Source organism: Notothenia rossii (genome assembly GCF_949606895.1).
Source record: "Notothenia rossii genome assembly, chromosome: 9".
In the NCBI taxonomy this organism is placed as follows: domain Eukaryota; kingdom Metazoa; phylum Chordata; class Actinopteri; order Perciformes; family Nototheniidae; genus Notothenia; species Notothenia rossii.
This window is the reverse complement of record NC_136907.1, coordinates 27,538,592-27,553,890: the sequence shown is the minus strand read 5'-3', so window position 1 is coordinate 27,553,890 and position 15,299 is coordinate 27,538,592. Positions and strand designations below refer to the sequence as shown.

General features: G+C 40.1%; 1 protein-coding gene across 6 annotated transcripts in view; it reads left to right on the top strand.

Annotated features, from left to right (window-relative positions):
* igsf9bb (immunoglobulin superfamily, member 9Bb) overlaps positions 1–15,299 on the top strand; it is a 196,905-nt gene that overhangs the window by 120,737 nt on the left and 60,869 nt on the right. For all 6 annotated transcript variants that reach the window (XM_079647624.1, XM_079647621.1, XM_079647623.1 and 3 more), the window contains exons 6-11: positions 5,526–5,667; positions 7,798–7,943; positions 12,634–12,776; positions 13,081–13,221; positions 13,345–13,461; positions 14,009–14,159. In XM_079647624.1, coding sequence (XP_079503750.1) covers positions 5,526–5,667; positions 7,798–7,943; positions 12,634–12,776; positions 13,081–13,221; positions 13,345–13,461; positions 14,009–14,159 — 840 coding nt within the window. The remainder of the gene's footprint in view (positions 1–5,525; positions 5,668–7,797; positions 7,944–12,633; positions 12,777–13,080; positions 13,222–13,344; positions 13,462–14,008; positions 14,160–15,299) is intronic.

Here is a 15,299-nt window from a genome sequence, read left to right as displayed (position 1 = left end):
TAAAACTCACTTAATTGGGTTAATTTAGAAATGGCTTCAGTTTATCATCATAACAGATCAAAAAGTTCAGATTCATTTTACAATAAATCAAGGAATGATGCACTTCTACAAACAAAAACAACATAATTAAAACATTTAAACAAACTACTAAAAGTAGATGAACTACATTATTCAAAAGTTTCCAGTAACTCCTGATAATAACACAGGGGAAATAAACGAGGCATCTCTTTTCCTCTCTCTCTCTCTCTCCTGACAGCCCGTCAGTATCAGGGTTAGTCCAAATGAATCCCTTGGCGGTTCTAGTGTTCATTTACCCCGTTTTGTCTTCTCTTTGCTTAATCGATTTGAAACCAAGTCTAACGTAGCTTAAACTTAACGTTAGCTTTCTAGCTAACACAACACAGTCACGTAGCCTACCTTTCTCTGTGGGTTTTTTTTTGTAGTGACGAATGAAGTGGGATGTTGTGGTGGTCCTGTCACTGATCTTTATGCTGCAGACCCTGCATACCGCTGTTCTCTTCTTATTAGCGTCATCGACAATATAATCCTTGAATCCAAACTTAACTATTTTTGGACTAAAGCTAGCCGCTGCCATGTTAACTGACACTCCTGCCGTCTAGTGGGTTGCCAGGTTTGCGCGCATGGCGTTATAATCACGTTTTTTGAAAAAACTAAACGTAATATCCCACTACAAAAACAAACGCAAATATTTAATTTTAAACAGTCAAGTCCTTTCAAGTCATCTGTCTCAAGCTTAAATCAAGTCTCAAGTCATGAATACCAAGTCAAAGTCAAGTCAAGTCTTTTATCAATGTTAGTCAAGCAAGTCTCAAGTAAAAAAATATGCGACTCGAGTCAAGTCATGTGACTCGAGTCCCCACCTCTGGCCGATATTCACTCTTAATAGTTTGATCGGTGCTCTCTATAACGGCCGATCAGGAGAGCTGGATCTGATCGATACGGACATAAACGCGAGTGAAGTATAACCGGACGCGAGAGAGAGATCAGCTGCTGAGTCTGATGGAGACACGCAGCTCTGCATGATCACCCTGATGCTCCGCCCTCTGTTTAGCGAGCTGACCGGACAGCGCAAAATGCGTACATGAAGAAATCATACCCTCGTGGGGGTATCGTGGGCTCATGTGATTGGCTTAGAATGAAGGAGACATCTGATTGGCTATAGATAGAAAAAAAATTACAAGTACGAATCGGCTGACCGTCAGGGGAGTCTCAAAAAACCCACACACGAATGCACAACGATCCATGCACAGAAAGCGGTTTGTGTTTGCAGGTTCAGGGGATTTAAACGGAAAACAAATATGTGAGGATCAAAAATACATATGTAAAACTTTATTCTGTATTTGGATTTTATTTACATGTATATGAAACGGAACACATTTGTGTGTGCATTGAAAAACACAAGTGTGAATCCTTCTGTGTGCATATTATGAGACAGTTCTGAGCCCACAGAAGTGTCTTGCCCAGAGACACAACGACATGCTGACTGCAGTGGGGTTTGAACCTGTGACGCCCTGATCCGAACACCAAGGCTCTATCCACTGCACCACACACCTCATTCATCACACATCAATGCTCATAATTTTAAGGTTTTTTTTTCCGAAATTGAAAGTCGACACTAATGTGTATCTGTGCTCTGGGACTGTGACGAAGACATCCAGTATTTGGTATTTTCCGGAAGCATCCAACAGTGTCTGAACTGAAAGAGGACCACAAACACACATAAAATATAATACAATTTTGAGATTTGGGGATATTTATCTCCCATTCTTGCACTTTTTCTGACATTTTCAACACCAAACATGTCGTTAATGTCTCTGTTTAGTGAACTACAGCAATCTGAAAGCCTGTACATTATTTATATCACACTTTATCAGTAGAAAAATGCAGGAAATTACTTTTTTAATGCAGTGTTTTCTGATATATCGCGCAACACAAAGATATTTCGCTCTGTGCAAACCTTTGACTAATATGTCAACAACATGAAACAAGAATATGAACCTGGCTTTATCCAATGTTCACACAAGAGTTCTACACCCTGACACATCCTTGATCTACACTCTCTCAACTGAAAGAGGACCAGAAACACATTAAAAATATAATAAAATGTGGAGACTTTGGGATATTTATCTCCCATTCTTTTACTTTTCTGGCATTTTACAGAGCAGACATATCGTTGATGTCACTGTTTACCAAACTACCACTTTTTCTGAAAAATTCATAAAATGATGCAATAAATACATGGTTTATACATGTAATTACTGGGGTTCCATTTCTTCTGATTACCTCATTTGGGCGTGCACATTTGGGCGTGCACATTTGCTGCGCGCAAACCTACCTCTTTTGGATTTGGAAAGGTTGGGATGTATGCAAGAAGATAGAGTTTGGAGCTTAGAGGATACGTCGAGGTGGAGGAAATATGTACTCTGGTGTTTAGCGTTATTCCAAAGAATGAATTTAAGCTTGCTTCCATCAATCCAACGCTCTGTTTTTCAGATGTTAGTTGCTTCCCTTTGTCATCGAACAGACAGTTAACACGTTCAAAGAGATCACATGTTTCCTTTAGTGACTAGGAACATAGACCGCACCGAGCCAGACTTTTATAATTCAGGGGAGAGGCGGATTATTAGAAGTGCTCTTGGAAAGCCACTGAGCAGCAGATCAACTAAGAGACTACAGTGCCAACAAATCTCCAGCACTCAGCTGGGTACAAATAAGGCACACACACACACACACACACACACACACACACACACACACACACACACACACACACACACACACACACACACACACACACACACACACACACACACACACACACACACACACACACACACACACACACACACACACACACACACACACACACAGCAGATGGAAATGCCTGTTAAAGGATCAGGCCCTGGGCTGCAGATCAGTACTATGGGGCTAGCAGTGTATCAGTGTGTGTTAGTGAGGGGGCCGCATTATGGGTCAATCCTTGTGAGGACCAAAAGTAATGAAGCAGTATGAGGATAAATGCATGCTGTGGTGACATTTGAAGGTTATTATTAACCAGCAGTTATACATTCTGTCTCACTTAATGTTCATGCATGCTGCAGGATTTTCATTTGAAGTTCTGTGTAGTACTGAGTGTTTTTAAGGAGAAGGGCAAAGTATACTGCTTAGTTTAATCAGTAGCTGACAGTTTTCCTTATTGAAGATAGAAATGCTTTTTGTATTGTTTTTTTTTTACTGTAATGAACATAAAAGTACATTCTCCTAGAGAACTTTAACTTATATAAAGTAAACTAAAGCAAGCAAAATTGGGTAGGTTTGTTGGATGATGAACTTGAAACCATTAATGAACATAAAATGAGATCATAAAGAGGAAAATCTGCTACCAAAGTGATCATTGGATATACTGTATTTTACATTTTTACAATATTTTGTATTCTTTCATCAAAGATGTGATTCATTTGTATAGCTGTCATTTTATACTGCTGTAGAAATATTTAAATGTTCGCTGGAAATTCCTTTCTCAAACCAATATCTCTTTGCTTCTGTCATGAACAGGTAGCCAGCCAACAGTGTAAATGAAAGAGTCTCAAATATTCTAATCCAGAGACAAGCAATTAAAATAATAAGTGTAAAGGGGGTACATCCAGACAGAAAGACTTAATAGAGGTTTTAGATAAGAATATGATTTTTTTTTTTTATTAATGCACACTTTTTTTCACTTAAATGATCTAATTAAGAAAAACACAGTGTCCCTGAATGGTAGGTAATCTCCTTACTTTTACTTATAGTCTTAACTTGTTTCTTTACTGAATTTATCTCATCCACTCCCGGAGCAGCATAGTTGAAGTGCTGAAACAAAAGTCTTTATTCATCAATCACCAAGTATCTACTAGGCCTGTATACTTAGTGTCTGGTGGCATTACTACTTTGTTTTCGATTTTGCTACCAGTGTTCAGCACAATCTTTAAAGACTCTCTTGTACCTTTTCCAGCCCACTGAGGGGGTCATAGATAGAGGTCTTTGGTATTTGGCCCATTGATACTTTCTCCCTCTCTGTCTCACTTTACATTCATCTATCAACGTCCTGTTTTGTAATTGGACTTTAAAGTGAATCGTCTGTTTTTTGCAGAAAATCTTTGTATTAAAATAAACAAATCCACATAGAACGCAGAGCTGACACAATCAAACTCACTTAATCTTTCACTACCAACAGCTCAGTTATCCTAATCTGTATACTCATGTGTAGCGGCCAAAATCATATAGAACTAAAACAGATAATTCACTTAAAATAATACAGCCGCTGAGGCACTAGTTAGCAGATCTTACGAAGGGGAATGATCCAGGTCCAGACAAGATTCTCCATTTGTGCAGTTTATTCCGATAACAAAATACAACGAACAGGTTTCCTATATCCCTTTTCCTTAAGCCTTTCCTATGGCTTTCCTTTTGCTGGCTTGAAACACTCTGGTAAAAAAAACGTTTGCCTACTAGTGCTCTGGCTCCCACCTCCACCTGTCTCCAATATATACAATTACACCAGGTGCTCTAATCACCCAGTGCCCAAAACATGCCTTCAAAAATAAAAGCATAGAAACTACTTTAACTTATGAGACTAACTAAGAATACATTTACAATAAACACTATAAAACAGCAAGAAAATAAATGTTAAACTAGTAAATAATATAAAGAGATATATAGCTCCAACATCATGTGTAGTATAACATATTTTGGGCGGTATTCAAACATATGCTCACATGCTCCAAACACCTATTGTGTGCCAATAAACTGAAAGTATAGGATGGTAAGATAGGCTGCTTTTCAAACTCAGCGTGCTTATGGACGTATTTATGGTCACAGCTAGGAAATGTCTTCAAATCCAGTATCAGAGTATAAATATACAGTATCCACACCTACAAAGGAGGATGATCCGTCTGGCACAGCGAGGATCACTCAATAATTCTAATAACCCTTTACTGAGTGCAAAATAAGTATTTGGTATGACTCTGGGGGCTGCAGTGACACTTAACAGGATGCAGAGCGGTGTTGATTCTGTGTTTGTGTGTGCATTATGTACACATGGCTGCATGACCCCTGCCCAGTAAGTAACTAATCACTGTGTTGTGTTTGCAGTGGGGCGGTCCCACTGAGAGGGGTCAGGCTGTATCTGTGGGACGTCTTTGTGAATGTCACACTGCCCCATGTTCCCCATTAGGACAGCAAGCTATTTTAAGATAGCAGAATAGATTCCTTTATCCTGTGTATTCAAAAGTTTAACCAATTGAAAATAGGATTATGAATTGAATATTCTTTTTTTCTTTTTTTATATTATCTAAAATTTAAGTAGTTGAATATTAAATAAAAGTGACAGCCCCTGTTCCTTATTTTTCAAATGTCATTGTCCTAGCACAAAATGCATTACCAGCTAGACTAAATATTGTATTTCATTTATTTGATGAGTTTTTTTAACCGTTTTTGACAACTGCCTCGGTGTTTTCCTGCCCCAGGCCCTCCCTTCATCGTGTCCCCCCCTGAGAACATCACAGTGAACATCTCGCAGGACGCCTTCTTCACTTGCCAGGCGGAGGCCTACCCTCGCAACCTGACCTACACCTGGTTCTGGGAGGAGGACAACGTCTTCTTCAAGAAGTAAAGTTCTGAATGTGTTATTGTGGTCTGCAGACAGTTTGCTGAAAGGAACACACTGTAATACCGCAGTTATTGCTGCAGTGCAACTAACAAATATTCTATTTCAAAAATGATATTATGGCTTTATAAATCATTGAATTCATTACATTTATCTTTAATGGTTTCCATTGATTGAATGTTGCAAGCTTTTTCAATTTAGTAATAAGATTTTTTAATATATTTTTTAAGTATTAGTTAGTATATCATTTTAATACTGTGAAAAAATCCACACATTCCCTGAAGTAGCGCTTTCAGTTTGCTGAGCTTCTGTTATCACGTTAGCTGTGATTAGCTCAGCTGTTTAGGTGGTCTGAGAGTGTTTAAGAGTCTCTAAACCTGCTGATCTTTATTCACCTGCAAAGCCCTTTGGCATGCTGCGCTGCTGTGAAAACACTCCACAGGCTCTGATATGTGTGAGGCAAAAGCATTTGATACGCCTTCATAAAAGTAATTCAAGTATATAAGGGCCATTTTAAGATTTTTAAGCATACTGTATTTTGATGATAATTCTGATTTTGAATGGGGATACAGTGTTTGCTCCTTCTGTGCTACAGCTGCAGAAGGAGCAAACAACACAGTAGAAATATTATTATGTGTCTTTAATAATTCAGTAAATATAGACTGAACAAATGATTTAATCAACATTACCTGAAGGGGAAATGGTTGTTGCTCTGCAGCGGCTCAGAATCTGTCGGGTCTCACGGCTAATGGCCAAAAAAAAAGTTTTTACTTTGACATGATGTAGTGGAGAATAATATCTCACCTTGGATTTGTTCCTTTCTTTTTCGTGAGAACTTTCCTTCAGGTAGTTTTTTTATTGATGAAGGGAACTATATTCACACTTTTGCAATGTTTGAGTTACCATGATCAAAATGTGTCTTGCTTTTAGCCCTAATCCTCTTCCCTTAAAAAACTAAAGATCCTTCTTAGAAACCTCTTCTGGTCTCTCTGCAACACTGACAAGGCAGGTGATGTAGATCCAAGCCCCTTTTTTAATGTGTGTAATGGTTTTAGTTTGAACAATATTGCCGATGGCAACAACTCTCCAAATTTGATCTAGTGTTCTTGAAGTTGGAAGGGCAAAATAGGAACAATACAAAGTACTACAGCAATATTGCCAGGCTAAATCTTCACTGGTGTCATGCTAAAAAAAAAAAATTTTAGAGATTGAATTTGTTGCTGGAAACTCTGCAGGCACTGTGCATGACGCCAAGTCAAGCATGAGCCAAGATCTGTGTGATCCTTCAGTTCAACACAGAGCGCTTTATACAGATTTAACGTCTTTGCATCTGGCAAAGTTGGTATTGGTATCAATAAAGCCATAAACCTTACATGTGTATTGTAATGAGTTTTTGCTTTTGGGGAATAAATAAATGACATATAAATGAGGTCATGTTTATTAAGTTATAAACAAGTTAACAAATACCAATGTGTATTGAAGATTATTGATGTAATCTATTAAAAAGATTCACATTTTTATATGAGAAAGAAATGGTTATGAAATTATATCTTTTGATTGGATACAACAATTATTTATATTAAATTGTATTTCTCAAATGATAAAAAATTGTATGATAACGTTCATATTTTTATTTGGATGGACACATAATTTAACTGAAATGTATTGACTTCCTTCATTTAGAAAAATAGACTTTGTGCCAAGTCATATAAAATAGTTTACAGGGACATATTGTTTATGACAAATGTCTTTATTTTTCATTGGCTTGAGCAAAAACAAATATAGATCGCATTAGCCTTACCCACCATACATGAGCACCAAGGACAGGAACATGTGGCTCTGAACAAACATACAGTCCACATCAGCCTTTAACCATACATCAGTGACAGTATACATGTTTATCCATCCATTAATATTCCCATTTCATTCTGAAAATGTAGGTTTAAATTGTGTTCAGCACTAGGAAGGTTAATCACACAACACCAAAGCTTCTGTGTGGAAGACATCTGTTGAAATCTTTTTTGTAATATGACTTGAATGTTTGTTAAATGTTTTTCTCCACACTGACAGATTACAATCAGATAACAAACATTTCTTCCTTACATCCATTTTTTCTCACTTCATTTTCACAGTGACCTGAAGCGCAGAGTCAGTATTCTCATTGACGGTTCCCTCATCATTGCCCAAGTCAAGCCTGAGGATTCTGGGAAATATACCTGTGCTCCTAGCAACAGCCTGGGCCGACCACCAACTGCCTCTGCCTTCCTAACAGTGCAATGTGAGTGTCCTGCTTTACTCTCTGACCATGATTCACTGTGCTAAACTTTAGAGTCTGTCCTGGTTCCTCTCTGTCTTCTAACGGTCGTTTTGGATCGTTTGGGTCGAAGCCACACACACAACTCTGTACTTTCAATATCTGAGGCTAATCTTGCTGAATGTTCAGGGTAGAAGAGATTAAGATTGTATCTAGATAAATTGTGGTTCAGTCTGTTTTTGACCACTCTGACCCCCGCCTTGGTCTTCCCTGCCATCATCACTCTGTCAGCAGCAGTCTTCACTCTGTCTTCACCAGGCTGACTGATTTGACACATTTTCCATATAAAAGTAGACTTCAATGGCCTGCTGTATAGCTCACTTATGCCCCTTTTCCACCAAACCGGTTCCAGAGACAGTTCCGGGCTACAGCCTGATTTAGCTCTGGTTCTTCCTGTTTCCACCATAGCGGGGCCAGCTCTAAGCACCGAAAACCAGTTCTAAGCTGACCCCTCTCGGCTGCACGGCAAGACGAAGAAGAAGATGGACCTTTATTAATCACACAGTACGCACTTTTTAGAACATGCACATACATATACACACACAGTTATATGCACACATGCGCATGCAGTTGAGAGGTCAGAGTGGAGGCAGCCAGTCTAGCCGGCGCCAGTGAGCAGTTGGGGGTTAGGTGCCTTGCTCAAGGGCACTTCGGCAGTGGCCCAGGAGGTGAACTGGCCCCTCTCTAGTACCAGTCCACACTCCGTATATTTTGGTCCGATTGGGGACATGAACCGGCGACCTTTCGGTCCAAAGTCCAATCCCCAAAGACTGAACCACTCCCGAACCAAGAACCAATACTTCACGCTTACGTCAGAGGCGGGGGGCGAGATTAACCTGAGCAACAACAACAAAATGCCGCAAATTCTGTTCAGCAACACACACAACTACGAACAAGGATGGATGCCAGTAAATGTAAGCAGCAGAGAGACAAATTAGCTCCTCTGGCTTTGGTCAACGCAAGAGGTACAGAGGAAGTTGGACGGCACAACGCGGTCTAAAGCTATTTTCCAGCAGCTGCAGCGGGAGTTGGCCACTGCTGGATACCACTGGACTCTGGAGGAAATAAGCAACAAGCAAAACAACTCAAGAAAGACTACCGGGATCATTGTTGTTGTTGTCAATATGAGGGATTTCCGCGCCGCGTGGGTGTCATAAGAAGGCTCGTAAACGTTTACGTGATGATGCAAACGATGACGCGATGACGCAGCTTCAATCGAGCTCCACTCGGGCTCTTAGCAGTGGAAACACAAGTGGTGCTACAGAGAAGAACCGGTTCTGCACCAGAAAAGCAAAAGAACAGTTCTTGAACCGGATCTGGTTTGGTGGAAAAGGGGCATTAGTAGAGCTATTGGCTCAGTCCTTGCTGTGGAGGTCCCAGATTGAAATCTGACCTGGGGACCATTCACTATTTTTATCCCCCTGTCACCCCCTTTTAACTCTTTCTCAAATAAAGACACTGGTGGCCGAACAAATAATCATAAACCAAAAATGTAGCTCCATGAAGAGTATTCCTGAAAAAACTAAAACCATTGTCTTTTCATGGATTAACACATTTCAAGTTGTGCTCTTTTAGGATTGGATTTAATTGAACAATGTATTTTTAACCTTTTCTGTCATTAATGGGTTAAGAAAAGAGTATTTGTTTGGGAATATTGTGAAAAGTTGTTGTGATATAAAGTTGTTGTATATGTTTCATATACTGAATATACATGAAGAAAAATAGAAAAAGATGACCTTAAAGTTTGGTATACATTATAAATGATATTATACATTGATCGCATGATCAATGTGCAGAGAAGCAACCTTCTGTTGAAGACAGTATAGGACATACACACGCATTTCAGACTTCTTGAAGCTTATATGCTTTCTCATAATTCATGACTTACAAATGATAGCTTTCACAGAGAACTCTAGATGACTAATCCTTTTTACATAGCTGAGAGGTATTACGTTTTAACAAAGGCTTATCTGTAATTGGTAGTTATCTGACACTGTAGATAATCGTAGATAGTCGTCAACTTTCATATTTGGGTACAAAATGACTCTTTTTCATCCTCTGCACTGTGGAATGAATTCCAACACTGTTCCACCTCTACGCCAATTAGTTTTCTCAAGAACACTTTTTCCACGTTTGCTGTCTCTATCCCCAGCATCCCCTTTCCCTCTCTGTTAATTTCTCATTTGTACTTATATATATATATATATATATATATATATATATATATATATATATATATATATATAATATTTATATACACAGCAGCACATCCCTCTCTCCCTTCCTCTGTCCTCATCTCGCTGCCTCCTCGTTATTTTCTCCTCCCTTGAAGCACTCCCCCAGTCACTGGGGCTGTAGAGAGATGTCGCCTGGTGAATTTGTCACTAGGGCTCTTATTTGGATTTGACGACAGATTTTTAGCATCATCGACATGGTGACCGGGCACTGGCAGTAGTCAAGGCAACGAAACATTTTGTATTCCTTTGCAATCCTTGATAACTCCATTAGACTGCTGTGTGTGTGTGTGTGTGTGTGTGTGTGTGTGTGTGTGTGTGTGTGTGTGTGTGTGTGTGTGTGTGTGTGTGTGTGTGTGTGTGTGTGTGGCGAACAGAGGCAGGCAACACCAGTCGTGAGAGGAGAGGGGGGGGGGTGAGAGGGGGGATTACATCATTGCTGTAAGAGCAGGGACTTCTCTGTCAAACTGCAGACTGCTCTCTCTTTCTTTCCTCTTATTCTCATCCTTTCTTTTTTCCCCTCTTCCTCACTCAATCCTTAATGTATGTCATTCCCTGTTCCTCTCCTCTTTTTCCTTCTGTTCAGACCTCTCTCCCTCCGTCCCCTCTGTCCTCCCCCTGTCTCTGTCCCTGAAAAGCTTGCCAGAGAATAAGTTCCCTAAAGCATGGTGCAGTGGGCACCAGCGTGTCGTGAGCGATAGCGCTGTCTGAGGGCTATTTTTAGAATCCTGGCTGATATCCCTGTCTGTGGTGATGGTGGCGGCACTGGGGGGGGGGGGCTGTTTGTGGCAGAGGGCTGGCGGTCAGGACTTGGGAGGACAGCAGCTGTGGGAAAAAGTTATTGTGGTAACAGTGTGGCCAATCGATCTGTGTGTGTGTTTGAATCCATCCCATCATGTCACGCTGTCATACGCTCACTCAGTCACTCTTCCTCCCCTCTTCTTGCTGTATTGTGTTCACCACCTCACCCTCCTCTCCTCCAGCGGCTCCTCTCCACCTTACGTCATCCCTCCCTCTCTCTCTCTCACACCTGTCCTCTTTCCCACGCTCATGCTCAGCCTCTATCTCTCCGCTGATGGTGCTCACTCCTCCCCCCCCCTCCTCTTCCTTTCACTCCCATCATTTTCCTCCTTATTACCCAGTGTCTACTTTGATGTTCTCCTCCTTGACCTCATTAGAAACCACCTCTTACTCCTTCACAATTCAGGATTAAAGATGGACACATTTTAGCTTTTTACTTTCCCCTCCTTTTTCTAATCGTAGCTCCTTTCCTTTACCACATGGGCTCCTTTTTTTTGTGCTTGTCTTTGAGGATATGGCTCGCCCATATCAAATCCCAATTATTTAATACTTAGAATACAGGGGAGAAAATGTGAAATCATAGCCCCTAATGTGGAGCAAATATAGTAAGAATATAGTAACAAAACTGACTGATTGAGAATAGGCGGGTCACGTGGGATAAAACGTGAAAATGTAACTCATATTAAAAAAACATACTTGAAGAAACACAGATTCAATTATTGGAAGATTTTCAATGGATGATATTATGGTTAAATTAACCCCTACAATTTTACATTTAAAGTTGAATAAAAGCTATAGTTGTATATTTTCGGAAGTTTCCTATGCATCGTGTCGTTGGATCACTGAATGTATTAGTGTTTCATTCTCATACTGTATATGCATTTTTGAGGTTGGTCCAACACTTTGACATACACTGAATGTCTAAACTAAAATAACACAGATTAACACTGACTTCAAGTTGAATAATATTAACAATGAACCCTTGTCAATTTCCTATTCTTATAATTTATACAATAGCCATTTGCAGAGGTTATTGTATATTACTGTGGTGCCATTAATATTTGTTACAGTTTTAAAATAAATATTAAATTAGATGTGATTGTTGACAATATGGGATTGTAATATTTGCCTTCTTATTATCTTTGATCAGAAAAAGTTAATGACTGCCTTTAAACAGCTACAAAGAGTTAGGCTAATAACAATTGTGGATTAAAGTTCTAGTAATAATAATGTATTAATTTCTATACCTGCTGGCTATAAATAATACCATATTTACAATTTAAAAATTTGATCATTGATTTTGAAAAAAGTGGAAAGATGGACACACCATGAATTAAAGTCTGATTAAGGGAAGTTGACAGCAGATTGTAGTGAGATTTGATCCCTGTTCAAATCTGTATAGATTTACGCTGTGTCATCTTGTTTAACAGGAGGCTAATTTACTTTCAGTTCAGGAGAAAAACTCATTTGCATTGATGTTGAACTATACACAAACTCCACGTAAAGGCCCTTTGCCATAAGCTGTTTGATTTCTCATCTTTTTTCACAGCTGTTACAAGAAGTAGGCACCGGCTTTCCAAAGAGATGTTTTGTAAAGTGTTTTCCTTGTTTTCCACCAGATCCTGCCCGTGTGGTTAACATGCCATCCGTCATCTACGTGGCCATTGGTATGCCTGGCTTCATCCGCTGTCCTATAGATGCCAACCCCCCTGTAACTCTGGTTAAGTGGAAGAAAGATGGCCTCCCTCTCCGGATAGACAAGGTGAGCGGGTGTGCTGCTGGTGCTTTTGTTCCACTCACTTCACTCCGCCTTAGACTGGAAATTAGTGCATAATTTCGTTAAAGCTCCATGTGACTTTACTTTCTGTAATTTTCAGTGTTTCTCTTGTTTGAGTGAAAAGATTCAGTTGCCCTTAGCACTGAAAAAACAAAAAAACCTTGGCTTTAATTAAATGTCTATGTCAACAGATTTTCAGTTGTTTCCGTGTGTGAGGCTAGGTTTGGAATCAGTCTGTTACAAAATGTTACTCTTCCTTACACATCGTCAATCACTTTTCCATCCACAGTTCCCTGGTTGGAGCCAAATGGACGATGGGAGCATCCGTGTGGCAGAGGTGACGGAGGACTCTCTCGGCACCTATACCTGCATGCCTTACAACGCCCTGGGTTCTTTGGGATGGTCCTCTCCTGCTCCCCTGGTGCTAAAGGTACCTCCAAAGTCACTTTGCATACCTCATAGCAAAACAGCTGTGATGCCTCCAGGAGGCATTACAAACTCAAAGCAACTCATTATTGTTACCTAACCTGTGTTGGTGCTTCCCCCTGGACAGGAGCCTCCTAAATTCTCAGTGGTTCCTGGAGGGGAGTACAGGCAGGAGGCTGGGAGAGAACTGGTCATCCCCTGTGAGGCGGAGGGAGACCCCTTTCCCAACATCACATGGAGAAAGGTTAGACAACTCCCACACTTACCCTCTTTCTTCTGTATAGGATTTGGCAACCAGATTTCTTGGGTAACCATTTGTATACCCACAATTTGTTTTTAGTTACAGTCATTGTTTTCCATTCAGAAGTGCATTTCTGAAACCTGTTGCTCTGATTTTTATTTAAACTATACAGTATATCATTGTAGCATTTAATCACATCTAAATGATGTCTATAAAATATGCAATCAAGGGAAGATATTAGTTTCTCTCCATTGTTTTCTTGATTATCAGGCATGCTTTATCTGACTCATTGAATACTGTGTGATTAGCTTTTGTTTCTGTCTCCCAATTATGAAATGCATAATTCTGTCTAATTTCTCAAACTTAAAATACACTTTGAAAGCTATTATCTTGTTGGAGATGTGCAATTGTTGGTTGTTGAACAGCTGGCTAGCCCCTTTGCTGTTTATAGAGTTTTTACATTTGAATGACATGTACCAACCCTTTGTGCCCTCTCTCCATCTCTACTTCATTGGCTGACTTTGTCTTTCCTTGGCTGGATGGACTGCAGGTAGGCAAGCCCAGTAAAAGCAAGCACAATGTTCTGCCCCGGGGCAGCTTACAGTTCAAGTCACTCACCAAGGAGGACCATGGGGAGTGGGAGTGTGTCGCCACCAACGTTGCCACGAGCATCACTGCCAGCACGCACGTCCAAGTAATAGGTACCCAACATAAACACTACTTCACAAACACATTTACATATATAAAACTACACATATTACATGAGAATATCTAGAGTAGTTGTCACGGAGGTGATCTCTGGGCCCATAGATCTCGGCCTCTGTTACTGTTTGTATAGCTTCATTGTGGTTGATTGTGTTCACCTGGTGCCCTGTGTTGTCTCCTCCCCCCTCACCTGTGTCTTGTTGACTGATTAGTGTGTGTATTTAGGTTCTGGGGTTTTTCTGTTTGGGAGAGGTGTGTGAGATCCTTGTGGCTGGTGACTGTGCTCACGGGAACAGCAAGATTGAGGCTGTGTCCTGTGTTCGAAGTTAATAAATGCCCACAACGGGTTATATTTTTGGCGTTCTGCTTCCTTGCTTGGTCGGGCCAATTGTCGGCTTCACAGTAGTGCAGTAATTGACAGTTCTCTACGTCCCACCCACTGAGTTACTGTTGCTATGCCTGCCTGTTACATTGTACTATATGGCACATTCAGTTTAACATGGGCAGTGTACATTATTTACACAATGTGTCCTTGACTTCAGAAAGAAGGAGAAAAGAGCAACATCACACTTCTAGCCAATAAAGGGAAACTGATGCTTGCAGCTGTTATCTGATGTAGCTAGCTGGCTAATCAAGCTAATGTTAGCTTAATTAGCTAGCTTGCGATGGAAAAAGCAATCCTCTGGTTGACTTTATAACGCTTCAAAATGACTCAACACAAAATCATGTTCACGGGCCTCAAATATAGCTAACTACTGGCATCAAGCAAAAAAAACGAAGGCTAAAGCCAGTGGTGTAGTGGGGATTTTTTTACTGGGGGGACGCTATTTTAATTAGCTCCAAACAATGCCACACAAGTGCGCACAAAACGGGCAGACAGGTCCACAGAAACTACCGGTATGCTTAGTTCTACTTTAGTTACTGTACTGCAAAAAGCAGACGGTGCTGCGCTCAACACACACAGACTCAAAACCATGGACAAACTGGCACATAAATGACATAAACAAAAAAAAATTTCTCTCTCTCTTTAAAACTCATAACAAACAAACAAAATTCCCAAAGTTGTCCTGATATTAACTTATTAAATAAACAAAACGAAAAATATAGCCTACTTATGCAAACAACATTGAATCTGG